Source organism: Mesoplodon mirus (assembly GCF_964341445.2).
Source record: "Mesoplodon mirus genome assembly, chromosome: 14".
Classification (NCBI taxonomy): Eukaryota; Metazoa; Chordata; class Mammalia; order Artiodactyla; family Ziphiidae; genus Mesoplodon; species Mesoplodon mirus.
In genome coordinates, this window is record NC_138990.1 from 58,982,607 (window position 1) to 59,003,164 (window position 20,558).

At 45.1% G+C, this 20,558-nt stretch overlaps 2 protein-coding genes across 7 annotated transcripts in view; one reads left to right on the forward strand and one right to left on the reverse strand.

Annotated features, from left to right (window-relative positions):
- The window catches only part of EML4 (EMAP like 4), a 95,331-nt gene extending 91,115 nt beyond the window's left edge, over nt 1–4,216 (forward strand). Inside the window, exons 23-24 of the mRNA XM_082643186.1 lie at nt 2,841–2,971; nt 3,653–4,216. Coding sequence (XP_082499312.1) covers nt 2,841–2,971; nt 3,653–4,126 — 605 coding nt within the window. The 3' untranslated portion in view covers nt 4,127–4,216. The remainder of the gene's footprint in view (nt 1–2,840; nt 2,972–3,652) is intronic.
- LOC309816042 (uncharacterized protein) lies at nt 33–19,552 on the reverse strand. 6 transcript variants are annotated; one of them, XR_014295953.1, is made up of 6 exons: nt 19,318–19,552; nt 15,129–15,203; nt 7,743–9,636; nt 7,061–7,301; nt 4,151–4,298; nt 1,685–1,860 (listed from the first exon to the last, which is right to left on the reverse strand). XR_014295953.1 is itself a non-coding variant. In XM_082643187.1 (3 exons), exons 1-3 carry the CDS (start codon nt 15,271–15,273, stop codon nt 7,805–7,807), a joined length of 351 nt encoding a protein of 116 aa, XP_082499313.1. In that variant the 5' UTR covers nt 15,274–15,767; the 3' UTR covers nt 7,312–7,804. The 6 variants fall into 6 exon arrangements, 1 of the variants encoding a protein (XP_082499313.1); XR_014295955.1 differs by lacking the exon at nt 19,318–19,552 and having other exon boundaries at nt 7,743–7,825; nt 9,503–9,636; nt 15,129–15,767; XR_014295956.1 differs by lacking the exon at nt 19,318–19,552 and having other exon boundaries at nt 7,743–7,876; nt 9,503–9,636; nt 15,129–15,767.
- Between the last annotated feature and the right edge of the window lie 1,006 nt (nt 19,553–20,558).

The following is a 20,558-nucleotide window of genomic DNA, read 5'->3' on the forward strand; positions in this document are numbered from 1 at the left end:
TTGAAGTATAGTTGAATTACAATGTTAATTTCTGCTGTACAGCAAAGTGATTCAGTTATATACATACATATACATACTTTTTCATATTCTTTTCCATTATGGTTTATCACAGGACATTGAATATAGTTCCCTGTGCTATAGGACCTTGTAGTTTATCCATTCTGTATATACCAGTTTGCATCTGCTAACCCCAAACTCCCAATCCAACCCTCCCGACCCTCCTCCCCCTTGGCAACCACCAGTCTGTTCTCTATGTCCCTGATTCCCTTTTTTTTTTTTTTTTTTTAACTAAAGATGCAGAGTGTATTTTTTTAATATCTTTATTGGAGGATAATTGCTTTACAATCTTGTTACTTTCTGCTGTATAACAAAGTTTGAATCTGCTATACTTATAGCCCCCTATCCCCTCCCTCTGGCGCCTCCCTCCCTCCCACCCTCCCCATCCCACCCCTCTAGGTGGTCACAGAGCACCGAGCTGATCTCCCTGTGCTCTGCGGCTGCTTCCCACTAGCTATCTGCCTTACATCTGGTAGCGTGTATATGTCCGTGCCGCTCTCGCACTTGTTTCACAGATAGGTTCACTTGTGTCATACTTTAGATTCCACATATAAGTGATGTCACATGGTGTTTGTCTTTCTGACTCACTTCACTTAGTACTCTTTAGTGTTATCACTATTAATGCACAGTTCAGAGAAGCTGAATGTATTAGGATTGAACCAATATGAGGTTTATTCTCTGCAGAATTGAGCAGACTTTTGGTCCCCAATAAATATGAAAGACAATTCAAAAGGAAAGGCATTTACATAATAGTATAGATTGCCTTTCAGTTTTTTCCTGCAAGTGAAAATTGAAGCTTTCAAATTTGTTAAAGGCATTTTCAAAATAACAGCTTTGTCGAGATACCATTCACATACCATATAATTCACCTATTTAAAGTGCACAGTTTGGTGGGTTTAGCATATTCATAGGATTGTGCACCCGTCATCACTGTCTAATTTTAGACCATTTTCATTACCCCAAAAAGAAACTCTGCCCATTAGCAGTCACTCCCTCCCTTCCCCTTCCACAGCCTCCCAGCAACCACTGATCTTCTTTCTTTTTCTAATGATTTGCATGTTCAGGACAAGTTCATATAAATGGAATCATGTACTGTGATCCATCGAAACTGACTTCTTTCCTTTAGCACAAGTGTTCAAGGGTCCTCATGTTGTAGCACGTGTCAGTACTTCATTTTATGGCTGAATAATATCCCTTTGTATGGCTGTACCACGTTCGGTTCATCATCAGTTGATGGACACTTAGGTTGTTTCCACTTTTTATTGAACAGTTTTCGTGTACACATGGTTTCATTCTCTTCGGTTAACCTAGGAGTGGAATTGCAGGGTCGAATGGGAACTCTTGTGTTTAGCCGTTTGAGGAACTGCCGGCCTGCTTTCCTCAGCGGCTGCCCCATGTGCACTGCCACCAGCAGTCCTCCATCACTGTCAGCAGTTGTTGTTCTTCTGCGTGTGGGTGTCCAGTCATCCCAGGACCAGTCATCGACAGAGAAGGGCATTTTCAGTAGACGTTATTTAAAGATAAAATGTGGAGATCATTCCTAATCTCATGTTCTGGACATTTCTAGAAATCTGTCCTTCGACAGTTTTCTCAGTCTTTGCCAATCTGTAGGAGTCCTTCTGAGAGTTAGGATTAAAAAGAGATGTTATACTCAGTAATTAGAATATTGGATATGGATGTGGCACCAGTACCTCAAGCAATTCCCAAAATATTAGGTATTTTTCCTTTAACAGTGTATCTCTGCCTTCTGAAAAGTTGGACTCTCCCCTCCACTCTGACGGTAGATCTGAACATTTCTTTATGCTGTGTGCATTAGAAAAATAATCCATTATGGGTACTTGTTCTAAATACAACTGCTACTGAGATGAAGAAGCCTACCAGGCTTGGAAGAAATTAAAACAAAATAACCCTGACTAGTCCATAAACAAATTCATTATTCTGGGTGAAGCTGAAGCAGTGGCCAGTAGCTAGTAACTTACCTTGTTATTTTAGTGAAACAATATTTAATTTACTTATTAAGAGATGTCATTCAAGAAGTGTTTCATCTTTATTGAATTTACCAAAAAAAACACTGTTCTCTAGAGCAGTACTGAACCACAGGAGGCCAGCATCTCATCTGTTACATGTTGTGTATTTCTAGTCTAGTAGAGGGTTGTGCTGATCATGTTCAACATGATCACCAGTGCCTCATAATGACTCAGAATAATTAAATTTACTGTGTTGACCTTTGGACATAAGTGATCGTTTATGGAGACTTCTGTGGATACCATGGTAGACTAGTGGATGGCCTATACATTTCCATTAAGAAAGAATCTCTATGAGGTTTTTTTTTTAAGTGCCTGCCTGAAAGGGAGCGGAGTCCACTGTGAAGGGTTAGTGCTATGGCGTTGTTTCTGCACGTCACTACAGAAATAACTGAGAATTTCCCCTCCGGTGGGAAACGTTAAACAGGAGGAGCTTATTGTCAAGGTGAGACAAGCTAAAACTAAACTTATTTATTAGCACCACCTGCTGGTTACTAGTGAGTATTTTTGAGTCTTAAAGTTTAAAGTCTTAAATTTTCCATCTTGAGGTTATTTCAGTTTATTATTAGATTTTGGATAAAATTTCATCATTTGAATGAAGTATTGAGCCACTAAGAAATCTTTAAGGGAAATTTAGCAGCTAAGAGTTTGAACACGGATGAAAATTAAGATTCTAAAGTAAACACACGTAGTATGGCAGTTGTATTTTTCAGGCTAATTTTTCTACACACACCCCCCCCGCATGTTTCCATATCAAAGGTGTCTGGCCAGAAGGATCTGATGGGACAGATATCAATGCACTGGTGCGATCCCACAATAGAAAGGTGATAGCTGTTGCTGATGACTTTTGCAAAGTCCACCTGTTTCAGTATCCCTGCTCCAAAGCAAAGGTAAAACTTAATAAAAACTAGTGTTATAGGGCCTTTTGTTTGGGGATAATTTTTGTTTGGGGATATATTGTGTCAATGGTGGGAAAATATTCATAGGGTTACTAATGACTGTCTGTGATACTACAGTGCATGGGCGGAGGGAACAGGGCCAGCTGTAAGCATCCAAGCAGGCTGTGCTTGTCTTCTCCTTCCTCATTAAGGTAACGGAGAAGACAGAGAAGCCAGTTGATGATGTTTTATTCGTTTTTGTTTATTGTCCTTTTTTTTTTTTATTTTGATACCTTGGTAGTTTTAAATTTCTTCTAAACATTAAAATATTTTATTTTTGGTACATGATCAACATTATGACTCCTAAATCGTCTATAATCTTTCCAACCTAGTAAATTCTCCCCTAGCCATCTCAGTAGAATAGTCACTAAACTCTAACAAGTATGCAGAAGAGACATCTTTTTTTTTTTTACAGTCTGAAAGTACAGCTGTCCAGTTACTTTGTTTCTCCCACATAAATAGGTATTAAAAGGAAATTACTGCTAGCTTTATTCCTCAGTCAATGACTTGCGGTTTTGATCTGAATTACCTGTTTCACAAATTGAATGACCTCCCTAGCCTGGTCACCTCCATTGCTGTAAGTAGGCACGTGAAGAATGAGTTTAATTTTCCTGTCTGATTTATTTCATGTAGGCTCCCAGTCACAAGTACAGTGCCCACAGCAGCCATGTCACCAATGTCAGTTTTACTCATAATGACAGTCACCTGATTTCAACTGGTGGAAAAGACATGAGCATCATTCAGTGGAAACTTGTGGAAAAGTTATCTTTGCCTCAGAATGAGGTTGTAGCGGATACTGCGCTCACCAAAGCCCCCATCTCTTCCATTGAAAGTGTCATGCAGTCTGATGCTCCCACACCACCTCCTTCCCAGCCCTTAAATGAGACAGCTGAAGAAGAAAGCAGGATAAGCAGTTCTCCCACACTTCTGGAGAACAGCCTGGAACAGACTGTGGGGCCCAGCGAAGACCACAGTGAGGAGCAGAGTGAGGGGGGCAGCGAAGACCTCGGTGAGCCTGTTTACGAAGAGCCAGCCCACGAGATGAGTGATGAGCAGAGCGAAGGCGCTCTTCCCGGGGACCAGCAAGACCCTTCACCCCTGTCCTAACACCAGGACTTGCGCGTGACTCACTTTTTTCCTCCAACTGCATGATGTGGTCTTGTGATAAAGTTCAGATAACAGGCCAGGAAGTGATGGAGAATCACTATTGATGGAGATTTTGGTTTCCACGTAATCTGTTTTCAATAGTCTTATCTTCCGTCTCTTAAATGCAGTCGACCTAAAGGTTCGGTTTGATGTGTGTTGAAAATTAACCAAATTTAATAGTAGGAAAAGACTGAAACATTAATTGTGTCTCAGAAATTGCCGTGTACGTGAGTGGTATGATGTTAATACTGGAAACAAAAACAGCGGTTGTATAGATTTTAAATAAACCCCTCATTATCTGAGCAGGTTTTCTTCAGGAACAACCAGAGGCATCACAAACACTGTTACTCATCTGCTGGCTCAGACTGTGCTACTTTTTTTTTTTCCTGATGCTGAAAATCAGAAAAACAAAACAAAAACCAAAAAAAACCTTCTCTTACTGAGATTCCCTCCCACCCCAAATGTCTAGTGGAAATTTTTTAGTTAAGGAAAACTTCATTAGTGCCATGAGCAGTGATGTTGCCTTCTTAAATAATAACACCCTTTTCTTACGTAGCCGGCAGACGTCCAGATGTGCTTGTTAGTCTACTATGTAGGTGCTGCCTTTTCTAAGTCAAGAGTGAGGAACAGTCCCTTAATTTCCTGTGTGCAAATCTATTTTATCTTAGAACTAAGAAAGCAGTGGTTTGTTAAAGAGCTTTTAATGTATATTAAACCATTGATACTCCGAAATAATGGATTCCTCCAAGGATTCCTTTACTGGCCTAAACATTTTCAAATGTTTGGCATTCAAGTGAATGAACAGAAGAAACCGCACGCCTATAAAATTAAACTTGGCTAATCTTAGCTTAGCCTTCATCATAATTTGCTCCTTCAATAACAGAAATATTAATAAAGTTTAAATGATTGAATTGGTGCTTGAAATTCACTGGTTTAGGTGTAATTTTTATACAGATTATTGAGGGATAAAATACTCAACAAATTGCAAATTCTTTTTTATATAAGTGTGAATAATAGTCACAGGCATTTTTTTATAAATTGCATACTTAACAGACCTGCTTATACACAGTGATTTTTCTCTGGTGGAGTTGCTTTAAGCCTTGCAATTCTGATGTGGCTATCCTCTGCCGTTTGGGGGCAGTGCATGTGTTATTATGCATTGGATAGTTGTTTTTTTAAGTTTTGTCAGATGATTATGTTTTTCTTAAGTAAGTATGTATTTCCTATTTTCAAAATAATTACTGACAAATATGCATTTCCTATATATTTGTTTATACTTTGATTATAAAAAAGGACTGTTTTATTTTTTAACTTGCAATGTTTTGATATCTTTTTTTTTTTTTTTGGTTAGATCATGTTTAGAAACTTTGGATGAGTTCAAAAGTCTTAAGTATGCAAGTGTTTACGTGACTGTGCCATTCCAAAGTGCATCAGAACTGTCATTCCCTTCTACTGTCTTCTCAGGAGTAATACAAATCAGGTATTTCATCATCATTTGGTAATACACAAACTTCAGTGAACTCCCAAGGACACTCACAACATTTGTATTCACATGCTGTATGTAAGGGTGTGGGTATGTGTGACGGGGTGAGTGTAGACACTCACTCTGTGTATCTCTATATAAGAAGATATGCGCCACATTGAAAATACTCAGTGTGTTATCTCTGTGTATAGATATATGTCCATGTATTTCTCTTTCCTTTTGTTTACAACTGTTCAAAAAAAAAAAAAAACCTCAAAGTAGTTCTCTTCAGAAGAAGGGAGGTAGACTCCAAGCGACACATCATTTTTCAGTATGTTTGTATATAATTATCAGAGAGCAGCAGCAGTATCAGGCATATATATTTGCCTATTAGCTGTGGTGACTGAATCATCAGGTCAGCATGTGCTATATACCCTGCAAGAAAAATACTATGAGATGAACAAGTAATTCTAGGAGAAGAAAAAGCATTTCGTTAAGTACCTGGGGGATACCACTCTCCATGATAAGCAGGGAGTTTATTTGGGGACATCAGTCACCTTTGGGGTTGCTGTGTACCATGAAATTTATATTCGTGATATCTTGGGTGGTAGTTTCAAAAGACACTACTAATACGCAGAAAGCGTTCCAGCTCTCTATTGCTGGCAACTACTGTTTAACAGTCAATTAAATCTGTGATAATGGTTGGAAGTGGGTGGGATTATGAAATTGTAGATGTTTTTAGGAAAACTTGTGAATGAAAATGAATCCAAGTGTTTCATGTGAAGATGTTGAGCCATTTCTATCATGCATTCCTGTCTTACGGCAGAAAATTCTGAAGATTAAAAAATAAAATAAGATGTTTCATTTGTCTCTCTAAATGTGTCTTGAGTCTTTTTTCATTTATGCTGCTAGTTTCCGTGACTGTCCAATCATCAGAAGACATGACAGTTCAGAAGGACACATTTATCAGTTGACCACTGCCACTGCTATGGATACGGCTATTCTGGAGTGACAGACTCCATCTCATAATGTTAGAGGAAATTACTTCTGATTTATGCTTCCATTTAATAGGGAATAGCTTTGTTTTAATTTATCTCATGTCTACACTCTCTCCAGTGTTTAACATCAGGTAATCCTGGTGATCCTGGTTACCTGCCTGACCCGCCTCCACTGCCTGCCTCCCCGGTGTAGGCTGCCAGAAGCCCTTGAACTCAGCGTCCCGCTTTGGCCATCTCTCCCATGTTGCTTAGTGATACATCCTCTGTACACTGCAACCATAAATTAGCTGCTACAAATTTTTCTTTATGAAGCATTAGACTAAGAGTATTCCATACGTTCCCAGTTTTACAGTCATGGAAATGATGGGGTTTTCATCATCTTATTCATCCTTGTTGACTATGAAAATATGTTCACAGCCACTAGCATATACTAACCTGTGAGAGACTGTCTTGGGGCAGGAATTCCTCTTCCAAGAATTCAGAGACGAGGGCTTCCCTGGTGGCGCAGTGGTTGAGAGTCCGCCTGCCGATGCAGGGAATGCGGGTTCGTGCCCCGGTCCGGGAAGATCCCACATGCCGCAGAGCGGCTGGGCCCGTGAGCCATGGCCGCTGAGCCTGCATGTCCGGAGCCTGTGCTCCACAACGGGAGAGGCCACAACAGTGAGAGGCCCGCATACTGGAAAAAAAAAAAAAAAAAAAAAAAAATTCAGAGACAAAACGGCTGACAGACTCCAGAACTAACCCACTAAATAATGTGATTTTTCTTCTTAATAAAAAAGGAGATCCAAAAAAGGAAACTCTATGGGGAAATAATGATGAATTAGATCTTGGATATACTGAGGTGTTTGTTAGTGTAACTTCTAGAAGGAACTAGGTTTCTAGCTTAAAGGTGGAACTACAATGAGAGTTTAGGACAAGGACATGTTTTTAGGACAAAGGAGACGGGGCTGAAGAGCAGGTGTGCAGGATTTGGGTGGAGCGGAGCTGCCGCTGGAGGAGTCCCTGCGTGGCCAGTGCACCCCCAGACACCCCAGCTCGCAGTGATAAGGGGCGTGCTGCCCTGTGGGCAAGGGGCGGGCTGGGGAGGTTCAGGAACAGGCCTGCGTTCTTATCTTACCCAGATAACTGCCACGCCAGGACTTCGTGTGTTATAACTTGGAAAGCTGGAGCCTCTTCCACTTACACGAGGAGAAAGACATTCTTTATAAATGGAGGAAGAAGGAAAAGATGTGGGTGAAGATTCAGAGATTTCTGGAAAGGAGACGGGGAAACAGCAGAGGACCTATGTCATCTCAGTCCTCCGTTCAGGAGAAGGTGAGGGCACTGCCCACAGCAACACTGCACGTCTGTCACCATCACAGAAACGGGCCCTGCTGAAGAGCCGCCTTTGTCTAGGATGCCCAGGACTGGGATCTTCAAGGACCATGGTAAAAGTCTCCTGGCACTTTTCCCAAAAAGTAGATGCATCCCTTTGTAAAGGGGCAACTCCTGCTCTCCTCAGGGACTCTTAATAATATTACACCTTTTGTGCTAATCAGTTCATCTTTTCCAAAGGAAACCTGAATTTCGACTCCACCCTCATTAATAGACCCTTACAGTAACCTCTGATACAAAGTAGACAAAGGAACTAAAAGAGAAAGAATCCCAAATGGAGGGAAAAGAGATTCATTGTCTCTAGAAATGTCAGTGTGTTTCATTTCTATATCCATGGGTGACATCCTCAGGAGACCATAGCTTATGGAACTGAACACGTCTGTGTTTTTTGTTTTAATTTTACCAATCCAGAAGTCTAGCAGAAAAACTTAAGGGTGCCACTTCTGTATCTCAAAGGACAAAAACATCAAGAAATGTGGAAAATAAGAAACTGAGTGCTCAATGGTTATAATATGGCACACGTCCACAGAACGAAATGCTACTCAGCCATAACAGCTAACACATCATGTAACACTTAAGTGCTTTCCATGTACTAACTCGTTCAATTCTTCCAACAATCCTGAATTCGATTATCTCCATTTTACAGATGAGTAAACTTACAGGTGAGAAGCCAGGTTACCCTAGTAGCAAGTGGCTGAGCCAAGATTTGAAGGCAGGTCCTCCTGCCCCCAGAGTTCCTGGGGCCAGCCCCATGCTCTGCTGTGCAGCACTGCAGGAGATGCTCACTGCAGAACAGTAATTTAGTGATTATTAGTAACAAAAAGAGAATGAAATGGGTTGAGCTTCTGGTAGGAAGGATTTGAGACCAGTATATGGAAAAACCACAGAAAGTAATTAGGCTTTGGAAAAGGCGTCTTTGGGCTCTGAACAGTGTCACAAAGTTGGAGGGACCCTTCCCTTGCACGAGTCCCCTCCTGTCATCCCTACAGCTGGAGTGCGGGGCAGAGCTTCCAGGCGTGCTGCGGCACCTGCTGCCAGTGACTCCCTGCCCTTCCTGCCTTTCCTGGCTCCTGTGTCCTCAGTCCCTGATGTTCAATTTAAACCTATTTGTGTGGAGAAGCTGCTCCCTTATCTTCCAACCTTTGAGCAATTTCCATTTCACCGAGAAAGCAGCACAGTAGCTTCTTCCTTCCCCAGTCAAGTGCTTCTTCCCCTTAATCCTCCAGCCCAGGCTCAGCCAGAGGGCTTTGATCCTGCCTCTCCTCTCCCTCAGCAATGTAAACACGCAGTCCTGAAAATAGATTTTCCTAGGGAGCCACCCAGGGACAGGCATGAATATGCATAATTGCCAGTGTTGACTCAGTATCTCTGTGGGATTACGCAGATTTCAACCCCTGGCGGAGTTCATTTTTGCCGGATCTCACTAAAGGAGCTGCAGACAAAGTGCTAAAAGGGCCTCAGGGAAGAAAAATACCTTTTTAATAAAAAGCAAAGCCCTCATACCTGGTCATCCCGTTTCATTCCTGATGTTCCACCAAGCCAGAGTGCATCCTGGGAAGGGTCAAAGCGTACTCTGGAGCCCATCTCAGCACAGCGATGCTCATTCAGCCAACACTGGGTCGGGCTGACTTGGAGACCTGGTTGGAAGCAGGGAAACCAGAAGCTGGCGTTCTCTTACCGTGTCAGCCGCAGAACTCTCTCGGTTAACGCAACTGTGTAAGTCGGATGACCAGGAAGGGCAGGGCCTCTTCCTTCTACAGACCTCACTCTCTCTACAGTAAAAACGTATTGTGCTGCCGACACCTTCAAAGTGGTAGCCAGTCTGAACCCGGCGAGTTTGTATGAGACTAGGATCCACAGGAGTCACTGTTTCATCGGGTACGTGTGCAAACTGTACTGGGCTCGGCGTGGAATCCAGAGATGAGAAGATGCAGGCCCTACCCTCACGGAGCATGGATCCTGGAAAGCCAATCTGGAAAGTTTACCAACTGTACATTTCCATTTATAACATTCTTGAAACAGCAACACTACAGAGAACAGACTAGTGGTTGCCAGGGGACAGGGACGAAGGGGAGGGGATGTCACTACAGAGGGGCAGCACGGGCGTTCCGTTGTGATGATGAACAGGCTGCATCTTGATTGTGGTGGTGATTACACGAATCTATAAGCGGGACTAAATCGCACAGAACTGCACACGCGCACACAGGAATGCAGGCAGAACTGGTGGATACTGATTAAGGTCTGTGGTCTGCATGGCTCTGTTGTACCAATGAACATTTCCTGGACATAAAACTACACATTATATAAGATGTCACCACTGAGGGAAGCTGAGGGAAGGGTTCACCAGTCTCTCTTTTTTTAAACTTCCTCTAAGTCTATAATTATTTCAAAATGTTTTTTTTAAAATAATGATATACAAACTCCCTTTATGCTTTTGAAAGGAATATGGAAACAAAAATGGGCCTTAATACAACAAAAATTTTTAAATAAAATTTGTCCTCGTGCACTTGAGGTACTCCATCTACGATCAAATAAAACACTGCTGATGTGAAACGGTGCTCCCCGCAGCTTTCCCTGCCACTTCTCTGCCCCCACAGGGACTGTGCGAGACTTCCTAGCTGAGTGTGGGCCTGGAGGAGCCCCAGGCAAGGGAGGGGCGCTGGTCAGAGGTGTGTCTGGGAACACAGAGGCTTTACCTGCTTGCCCCCCAAGAAGCAGCCAGTGCATTACCCCTGCAGCCAGAGGAGTCCTCCCCTTCGCTGGGCATTCTGCACCCCTTCTCCCTCCTCCTGGGTCCTCACTGCCTTCCCCTTCTGACTGCTTTGAGTGTCACTGATGCTCACTCCGCTTTCTTGGAAATGCTCTCCTGAAGCCGCCCCACGGCTGCCTTCCCTCAGGTGCTTGGGCTGAATCACCTTCCCTTACTCAGAAGTAATAAAATGACAAGAAAAAGATTAATTCCACTACATAGCAGGCCCTGGTGAAACTGCGGCAGAATTGAGATTAGGTGATCAGGCTTTCTCCCTTGAGAGCGATAGCCCCCTCTGGTTTCACTGGCAAAATCCATTTTCATGTGGCCTACTGTTTGCTGCCCATGAATATCTCAGCACCAGAATCATGAGCAGGAGTGCTTGCCAGGCTTTGACATTTCCACTTAGAAGATGAATTAATTCTGAGCTGAACCAAGAGTCCCTTTTCTATCGAAAGAATGTGTTAGCTTCAAGCCCTCAGGCCCCTGGAGCATCGGTGAGGTCTCTCTCATACCAGTCCCACTTGAAGGTGTCAGCCCTTCCGTGGGGGCAAGTGAGGGATCTGACATAAAAAACCTAAGGCTGCAATGAAAAGGGCATGTTTCACTGTGGGTTTAGGTTAAGTTTAGGCCCCGTCTCCCTGGTCTCCGTCTGAAAGAGAGTAAGGGTTTGCCCACCGGGAGCATCTGATTCTCAGGGGAGAGACCTCCTGGCGAGCTCGAGGGCTCTGCCCCCACCTGCTCCACGAGGGCCCCGCGTCCAAGGGGCTGGAGGGAAGCAGATGAGCTGTTCTCGCCTCGGGGCGCAGGGAAGGCTGTCCCCTCCAGTGACGGGGACGGGTGACAGGCTGAGGCCCCCATCACAATAAACAATGTTTGCACTGGAAGCCATGAGCAGGGCGACAGATTATTAGGAAAGCCTGCAGATGGCTCTGTTAATAAAGCCGCCATTCACAGCCGCCCAGGCTGAAGTGGTTTCTACGGGAAACCCTCACATTGAAACAGAAGGAAGTTCTTTTAAATTATAGTAGATAATAACATTTTTTATTAAACGTTATCAAATTTCAACGCCGGGATTGGCCTGGGAGGACACTCAGGAAACCACAGAGTGGCCATCTGCACTGCTGGGAACTATGACCCAAGCACGGGAGATTTCTCAGGTATGCCCGTGACCTGAGGATCTTAGCACCTCCCTGTTCTGATTCAATGTTAGGGTCTGTTCTATGCCACTCATTCAGCAGCGCTGGGGACGCACTCTAGTGACCATGGGAGGACTGGGAGGGCAGCCTCCAGGTCACTCTACGGAGCTGGCCCAGGGCTTGATCTCTGGGCGTGTGAGCGACACTGGTCACATCCTCTTTCCTGAAAACCCTACCCTCTCCTGCCAGGTGCCACCGGCTCCAGGTTTCTTTCTTTCTTCCCTCCATCCACCCTTCCTCCTTCCTTATTTCCCCTTCTTCCTTCCTTCCATCTTCCTTCTGAAGGGCAGCAGAATATGCCAGCCCCAAATATGCCACTTGGGTGTGTTGATTATTTTGAGCTGTAGGCACCTGAAAAACAGCCAATCCAATGAGAGGCTTTCTCTGAACTCCCCATCTGCCTAAAGACAGATGCTCCAAAAGAACTCAGTTGTCAAAGATCCCCTCCCAGGAGCTTCATCAACCAAGGGAGACTGACTCTCATCCCAGGAGAGGAGACTGGAGTCCACACCACATCCAGACACACTTGTCACAAACCATCACATCTCCCATCCACCATTCTAAGGGTCCTTCATCTTCCCTAAAAATCATGCACTCTCCCCTAGGAGGGCTCCCTCCCTCCCTTTTCCCTACTAAGATGGTATTTAAGCCTGAATTTTAAGCCCGCTTGGGGAGTTGCTCATTTTTCCCTGAGTACCTCCCATGTACACATGAGGTATATGTGTTCGTAAACTTCCGTTTTTCTCTTGTTTATCTGTCTTTTACTACAGGGGTCTCAGCCAAGAACTCAGAGGGTGGAAGGCAAATTATTTTTCCTCCCCTGCACTTCCATCTTCCTTCCCTTCTTTCTTAAGTTTTTAAAGATTTTTTTTTTAGGTATAACTTAAAGTGCAGACATCTCAGGGTATCTGCCTACACGTGTACACACCCACCCAGATGAAGAGCTGGCACGTTCCCGGCACAGCAGGCTGCCCTGTGATGCCCTCCCGTCAGTACTCCCTCTCTGTTCTGACCTCTATCGCCATAGACTCGTTCTGCCCGGCTTTGACTTCTATCTAAATGCAGTCACAGGGTATGCTCTCTTTTGTGTCCGGCTTCTTTCACTCAACATGATGTCTGTGTTCTTTATGTTCTTAGACCCTAGGAGCCATCGCAAGCTCCTGTCCTCTCCACCTGCTCCTGAAACACTGGTATTTCCCCCATTCTATTTCCTCACCTTCATCCACTTCCTAACAGTGTAGCAGACCCCAGGCTTCCACTGCCCCTGCGTCCTGCCACCTCTCAAGTCCCTACCTCCAGTCCAGACCCCTGGGCTTATCTCCAGACACAAGTGCTGACTGGAATTCCTTGCCTAGAGGGCTCACAGGCAATCCACTGTTTCCGACACGTGCTCTGCCCTGTTGACTCCCCAGTCCTGCACCTCCACTCACCCAGGAGCCAGGCTGAGTCATCCCGGGAGCACCCAGAAGCCTGCCTCACCCTGACCTCCGATGTCCGACTGAAGCGTCAGGCTGCGTTCACTCTGCCTTCTTAACATCCCTGGGCTTCACGCCTCTCTCTCCATGCCCACTGCCACTGGTCCCCAAGCTCTCATCACCTCTCAAATGAACTGTTATAATAACTCTTAACTAGTCCAATGCTGCGAGTCTTTTCCCCCTCCAATCTGTCCTCCATATTGGCACCATGGATTCAAAAGAACCAAAAGAACACTGGATTCTGTGGCCATCCCAACACACACCCTTTTTGCCTATCGACTAGAGTCCAAGCCCTAGAGTCCAAGCCCGCTCCGGCCCGGCCCCTGGCCTGAGCCTGCCTCTCCCCCACCTCCTCTCACACATCAGCAAGTACCCTTCCCTCAGGCCAAATGCCCTTCCCCACTGTATTTAGCAGGAACTCCTGACGCATCACTATGCAATTTCCACAGTGTCCCCTCTGAGGGTGGTCCCTGCCACTCCTTGGCCTTCCTGGACCCTGGCCCTGCCTCTGGACAGTTCTGTTGCAGTTTGGTTGTGCCCATCATTCTCTGACCTCGGGGACCAGGGACGGCATCACCTCTCTCTGGTCTCTACTGCCCAACACAGAATCTGGCACGCAGCAATTACGGAATGAATGATACGTGCTGTTAAGGCTTCCTGACGGTGAAGATGGGGCAAGTCCCCAGTCTGCTAGGGAGATGGGGTGCCAATCCTCAGGTAACCCCAGATCTGCTCACGGAAAAGCCCTGTGGGAAAAGACAACAGGGCACCTGATGGCCCATAAGGGAAGGCCAGAAAACTCGTCAGGAGTCAGAGACAGCCCAGGGAGCTGGGGCACCAGGAAAGAGAAGAGCCAACTTGACTTCAAGCCACAGCTCAGAAGTGGCCAAGTCGCCTGGCACCACTAGGAAACCGCAGACCCGAGCCGCTCCTGGGTCTGAAGCCTGAGGCATGACCATCTTCCCAAGTGGAGTCAGGCGGCCTCTTCTGTTTTTAACAGCATCTGGTCCAGATCCCAGACCACTATGAGCTTCTTCTAGGCCCAGAGCACAGCACAAGCTCAGCAAAGACCAGCAAGCAACCCCCGCACATTCCCATTCCCAAGATACACAAAGAAGGGTACAGTCAGCACCTCTGACCTCTGTCCAGACCTGAAGCTGAAGAAAGCAGATCTCCCCTCCCTGCCTCCTGAGTTCTGGGGGCCTGGAGTAAGTAAGTGATCCACATTGAGAAATCCTGGGTTGGCTTAGAGACTCTTGGTCATAACACCTCACATCCACAATCATGCAGGAAAATATGCTGCATGACAAGGTATAGTTAAGTCCTGGAGCAGAGACACAGACCTTTTATCTCACCGCCCCCCTCCCCGCTGCTGCAGTCACGAGCCCAGAGCCGAGTGTCCTGACCCCTTCAGGACACTGAGGCTGCAGACAGGCCTGGATGGACTGACCCATCACTCAGCAGGAACGAAGCCACCCACACCCAAAGCACAGAGGCCCAGGGAGAGTTAGGTCACAGTATGGCAGGACACCCTCTCCCAACCCACAAGGCCCTCCTGGGAAGACATTCCCCGGGGCCTGCCCCTGCCCAAGTTGGTCTGAACTGGGCAGGCGACCTTAACTAGTCATTCTTTTATCTCTCGTGGCCGCAGGACATGTTTTTGCAAATTACAGACCTCAGCCCAAGCACCGGCAGTGATTACTTACCCCAGCCCTCCTCTGCAGCTGTGGCCTGCTTCCCCTGGTGCAATTCCTTCTGATGCTCAGTGAACAGGACCCCGACTGAGGGAGGGATGGGTAGACACATAAAGTTATGAACCGATTTTCCAAATGACTGTTTCTTCAAGGACATAATTCCAGAGAAGAAAAGGGAACAGACTCCAAGTATAAACAAAGGCTCTTCTGTGCGACTCTACTTTAGTTAGAATGACAACTAACTGAAAGCAATTTAATGCTGGCTCACGAAAGGTTAATGGAATTCATGTTTTGTAGATGCCGAATGCAACAGAGACTTAGCCAGAAACACAAATCTAACCTTTATTCTCTTTAATTATTCGGTCAGAATAATTTCCTGGGAGCAGGTTTAGTCTCTGGATGGCTTTAATTACACACAAGTGAACTCTGAAGTTGACATCAACTCATCCAGCTGCAGCTCAATCTTCAAATTAATCTGCTATCTCACAAGGTTTTGTGGCCTAAGCAGGGGAGGTGTCGGGGAGTGGAAGATGGGCTTGGAGCCTGACAGGTATTAACCAATTCGAGAGCATCTTACATCCTTCCCCCACCCTCTCCAGTGGCAAGGCACTTCTGTAACTCCTGCCAGGACTTCCCTGAGGGGAGGGGCCCAGGCTGCCTCCTTCCTTGGCGTCTCCCACAGTCCTGGGCTCAGGCTCTATTCTCTCAACACCTTCAGCATAAGCCCGGTACAGCCACAGCCTGAAGCGGACCCTGGGGCTAGCAGGCCCCACGCAGGCACCTCCTCTCTACCCTTGCCTACCTGCCCCCCACCGCCTGTCTCTCCCTCTGGCTCAGAGTGCGCAAACGTGTGAAAAGCCGGGGCGTGGCCTTCCTGCCTGGCGAGGTGCCCTCAGGAAACACCCTTATTTCGAGACTTCCCTTACAGCACTCCTCCCCGCCCCCACCCCCGCCCGGCCCCAGTACCAGCCTCTCCTTTTCTGCCTTTGAAAACCCACGTCCCTAATTTTGTCAGTTACAGTTTATAGCCATATCAAGGCCCTTTCACAGTGAGCTTGTGCTTCTTTCTAAAACTTTCCCTGATGACTGGGAGGCAACGCCACCACTTCTTACAGCCTAGGGCACTTCAGCCGACTTCCATCGCAATGCTATGTGGAGTAGGTTCCAGTCTGGCTAGTACGTGCTGGACAGTCTGAAAGACCTGTGCTTGGGCCCTGAGGTACAACCATGTGGCCACGACAAAGCTCAGTGTCATGGACAAGGTCAGGGCATGATGTCCTAGGAGGGCTGTGACAGAACTCAAGAAGAATAAAAAGTGTCTAAAGAATGCTATTCCAGCCACCCCGCTTGCCCCGTTTCCATTAGGATTTTGCAGCAGCTTCCTTAGAAAAGAGCTCTAACAGACTCTGGACCCTGAGCAAACAGCATCTCATCTCAATGTGGCCGTCCCCACCCATCCTGCAACAGCACGGCACACCCGCGCCACACAAAGGTCAGGATTCTTGATTCGAGCTTACGCAAGTGCAAATGACCCATCCCCTCTAACCTTCCGCCATGAGGTGGCTGGGCCACCCCAGGCGCTCTGTTCATGTAATGAGCCAGGGTCAGCTGACGCTCCCCTCGTAACTATGCGGCCGACCCACTAAGCCAAGGTGCAGCATGGGTCCCAGAACAGAAGCCACAGCCAGGCTTCCTCTACCTGCACCCAGCCAGGGGGCAACCTGTCCTCAAGCAACCAAACCCCACCAGTCTTATGGAGCTCCCAAATCAGGACAGGTGAAGGATAACAGCAGAATTCCTTCATTACAGAGTTTCTTGACCATATGGTTTACCAACCCTAAGCGATGGAGAGACAACCTGAAAAGGACCTAAAAATAATTCTTATAACAGTTTCCTTAAATATGATCACAGTGTTTGCTTACAAAGGCAAAGTATCTGATTCATCTTGGGGTCCCAGGCTTTTGCACACTAATTAAATATCTGGAAGAAGCAGATTAGTGGAACTCCTTAATGACTGACTATGGGTCAGAGGCAGCCCTGGATGACCAAGGTTGACAGCCACTGAATCTGACAAGAGGAGCACTAAGGACAGGGTCCCACTTCTCAACCCCGACACGGGCAGTCTTTGGTGCTAGATTAAAGAGTGCTCCAATCCAGGGTATGTGCAGTCAAAATGTCAAATAAATGTATTCAATCACTGGAACCAGACAGTATCAGAATTTCTAAGCAGTCAATCATTACTGTCCCTGGTATAACCTCTAGCTACTGAATACCAACAGGCCAGAAAGTGAAAGGTTTGCACAGCTTCCAGCCATAAGAAAAGTCTGAAAGTAGACTTGGACATTAGGAACCTCAACATCAGACAAGCCTGAGAAGCCAGCCCAGGGCCACACACATAATGGAGAGGAAAGGTATATAAACCAAAGAAAGCCAGACAGTGCTGTAACAGCCAATCCCACCCTCACCAGGCCACTGAGAGCTTCACACTGGAGTCACAGGATATGAGAGGCCAGGGAGGAGAGGGAAAGCTAATTGGACCCAGAAAGGAACTCTGGCTGAGAGAGAAAACAGAGAAGGGGTAAACGGACACTTCTTTGAAAGGAAAAGTATAAAGCTGCCATTTCAACCTTTCTTGCTCTTGTTTACCCTAAAAGGATTTTGAAAATCTATGTATTCCCCTTCGTATTATGTAAGCTTAACATCTAAAGTTTTTCATTATAATTTTAAATAGTTGCAAAGACAGTTTCTGGTGTATTGTAAATAACGGCGTAAACTATTAAGTCACTCTTATAAATGTATCCAGTGGACTGTAAATACAATTAGACACCTACCTTCATCTAGTTAAAAATACAAATGTCTATTTAAGTCAGAAATTTCTTCTTGAATTGGTAGCTCCATTACTCTCCTCCATCTAGAACTTTACCACCCACATTTCACCCTAATTTAACACATTTTTAGGCTTGAAAGTCTCTTATTGACCATACTTATAATTCCCTGTAACATATCAAATTTCCTGTGACCTCATAAGCTCTAAGTGTTCAAAAATATTTTATTCTGGATTGCATGATTATGATTGCTATTAGCACATATTTCAAAACAACAGAATCTAAAAACTGATCATTATTAAATATGAGCAAAATTTCACTAGAAATACAACCTGATAGAGTAAGAAGGTTCATGTTTCCAGGGATGAATCTTGCTTACTGTTAAGACAGTTTCAGCACCAATTCCATTCCTGTTTTTCATTTTTATAGATATTAAGCCCTGAGACACCTTGTTCTCATAAACAGATGGCAATGGAAGCTCTATAATAGCAACATCTCTGAACTCCTTGAACTCCTGGTTATACACCAAAGTCATGCAGTGATCTGTTATCAAAATTATTTTTAATGATCCCCTGATAACTCAACTGGTTCCTCCAATTTTGTTAAAAGTCTCAGAAGACTTGTAACTTGTAAAAGGATTGTTCCCTAGTCTTTAGACTCATATTCTCAACATTTATATTTAGAATTATCCCCATGGCACCCCAGAGAGCAGGGTAACACACCATGGTCCTGACTAGAATGGGTGAGGGTTTGCTTTCCTTTTGCAGAATGGAAAAGGTGATAAGAGACCCCTTATGCTAGGCGTGTTCTCAGACGGCTCAACTTTAGAAATATAACAGAAGTTGAGGACCTAAAAATTGATTCCCTTAAAATTATCCTTGCCTGGGTACTCCACGGACTCTTCCTACCCCCAGAGCTACATGAGTTCAGACCACTGTTGTGAAGACTAACCACATGGCCTGGAAGAGGTGAAGAGAGTAACTGTCCCTCTGTTGACAGCATCTCATCGAGACAGCACTGACAAGGAGGATGGCCCCCCTCTAAGTAAACAAACCAACCTGGCAAGGGTTCAAAGTACCATGCGTAGAAGGAATAATCCTGAGAACATGGTGAAAGGCTTGGAGCCTTCAGTTAAGACCCAAGAAAAGGACACCCTGAGCTCCTTCACTGCATCTCCCCATAGGCTGGCACCAAACAGTTGACTGGCCCAGTGGGAGACACCAGACCCACAAGGGGCCAATGATATTCTCTCTCCTGGAATTTGGAGCTAGACAACCATTTCCTACCATGTGCAACGAGAAACAGAGATAAAGCTGGTCCACAGAAACAGAGTTAAACAGCTGCACAGCCAAGAGAATAACAGAAAGGACAACCACCTTGGTCCCAAAGGTAGGCCTTGTGGCCCAGCTCCACTCAGGTTCTAGAAAATCCCCCTTTCTGCTTTGGCTGGTTTTAATGAATTTCTGAGACTTGCAATCAGAAGACGTTTGGCTCAGACGAGTCAGTAGAGTGCTTCTGAGGAATTCGGCCTGATGGACCAATAACATTTACAGCATTATCAAAAAGTACCTGGAAACAAGGAGGCCAAGTACATGATTAGATAGTTCACAAAAAAGGAAATATATTTTACCTTTAAAAATAAAAAGATTTTTAAAATTTTAAATATAAATTTTAAATTAAAGAACGATATTCAACATCACTAATTACAATGGAAAGACAATTTAAACCAAAGACGTTTTATCATTACCAGATTGGCAAAGATGAAAAAGTGTGACAATGCATTTGGCTGACAAAGGTGAGGAGGAATAGGCACCCTCATCATGGCTAAATAGGATTGTACATCCACACCATCTCTCACAGTGAGGAATAGCTATCAAAGTTGGAGATACACATTCTCTCTGCCTTAAAAGTCTCACTTCTAGAAATTATTCTACAAATACATTCAGCAATATGTAAAATGACACGTAAAGAAGATATGTTTAAGGCAGTGTTTGTAAAAGCAAAAAATTTAAGACTAAATAACCATCAAAAGGAGACTATTTAGGGGCTTCCCTGGTGGTGGAGTGGTTAAGAATCCGCCTGCCAATGCAGGGGGCACAGGTTCGAGCCCTGGTCCAGGAAGATCCCACATGCTGCGGAGCAACTAAGCCCGTGGGCTACAACTACTGAGCCTGCGCTCTAGAGCCCACGAGCCACAACTACTGAGCCCACGTGCCACAACCACTGAAGCCCGCTCACCTAGAGCCCGTGCTCCGCAACAAGAGAAGCCACAGCAATGAGAAGCCGGTGCACCACAACAAAGAGTAGCCCTCGCTCGCCGCAACTAAAGAAAGCCTGCCCGCAGCAATGAAGACCCAACACAGCCAAAAATTAAAAAAAAAATTTTTTTTTAAAAAGGAGACTAGTTAAACTATGGGGTATTCATAAAATGGAATACAATGCAGAAAAATGAGATAGAGAACAATCTCCAAACAATCTCCAGTCTCCAAACTATGAGGAGTAGGAATGTACAGTATCAGTTAGGCAAAAATAAACAGAGAAGGAAAATGCATCTATATATATGAACAGAACATACCTGAAAGTGAACAGAAGAAACTGGGGTAGAGAAAATACAAGG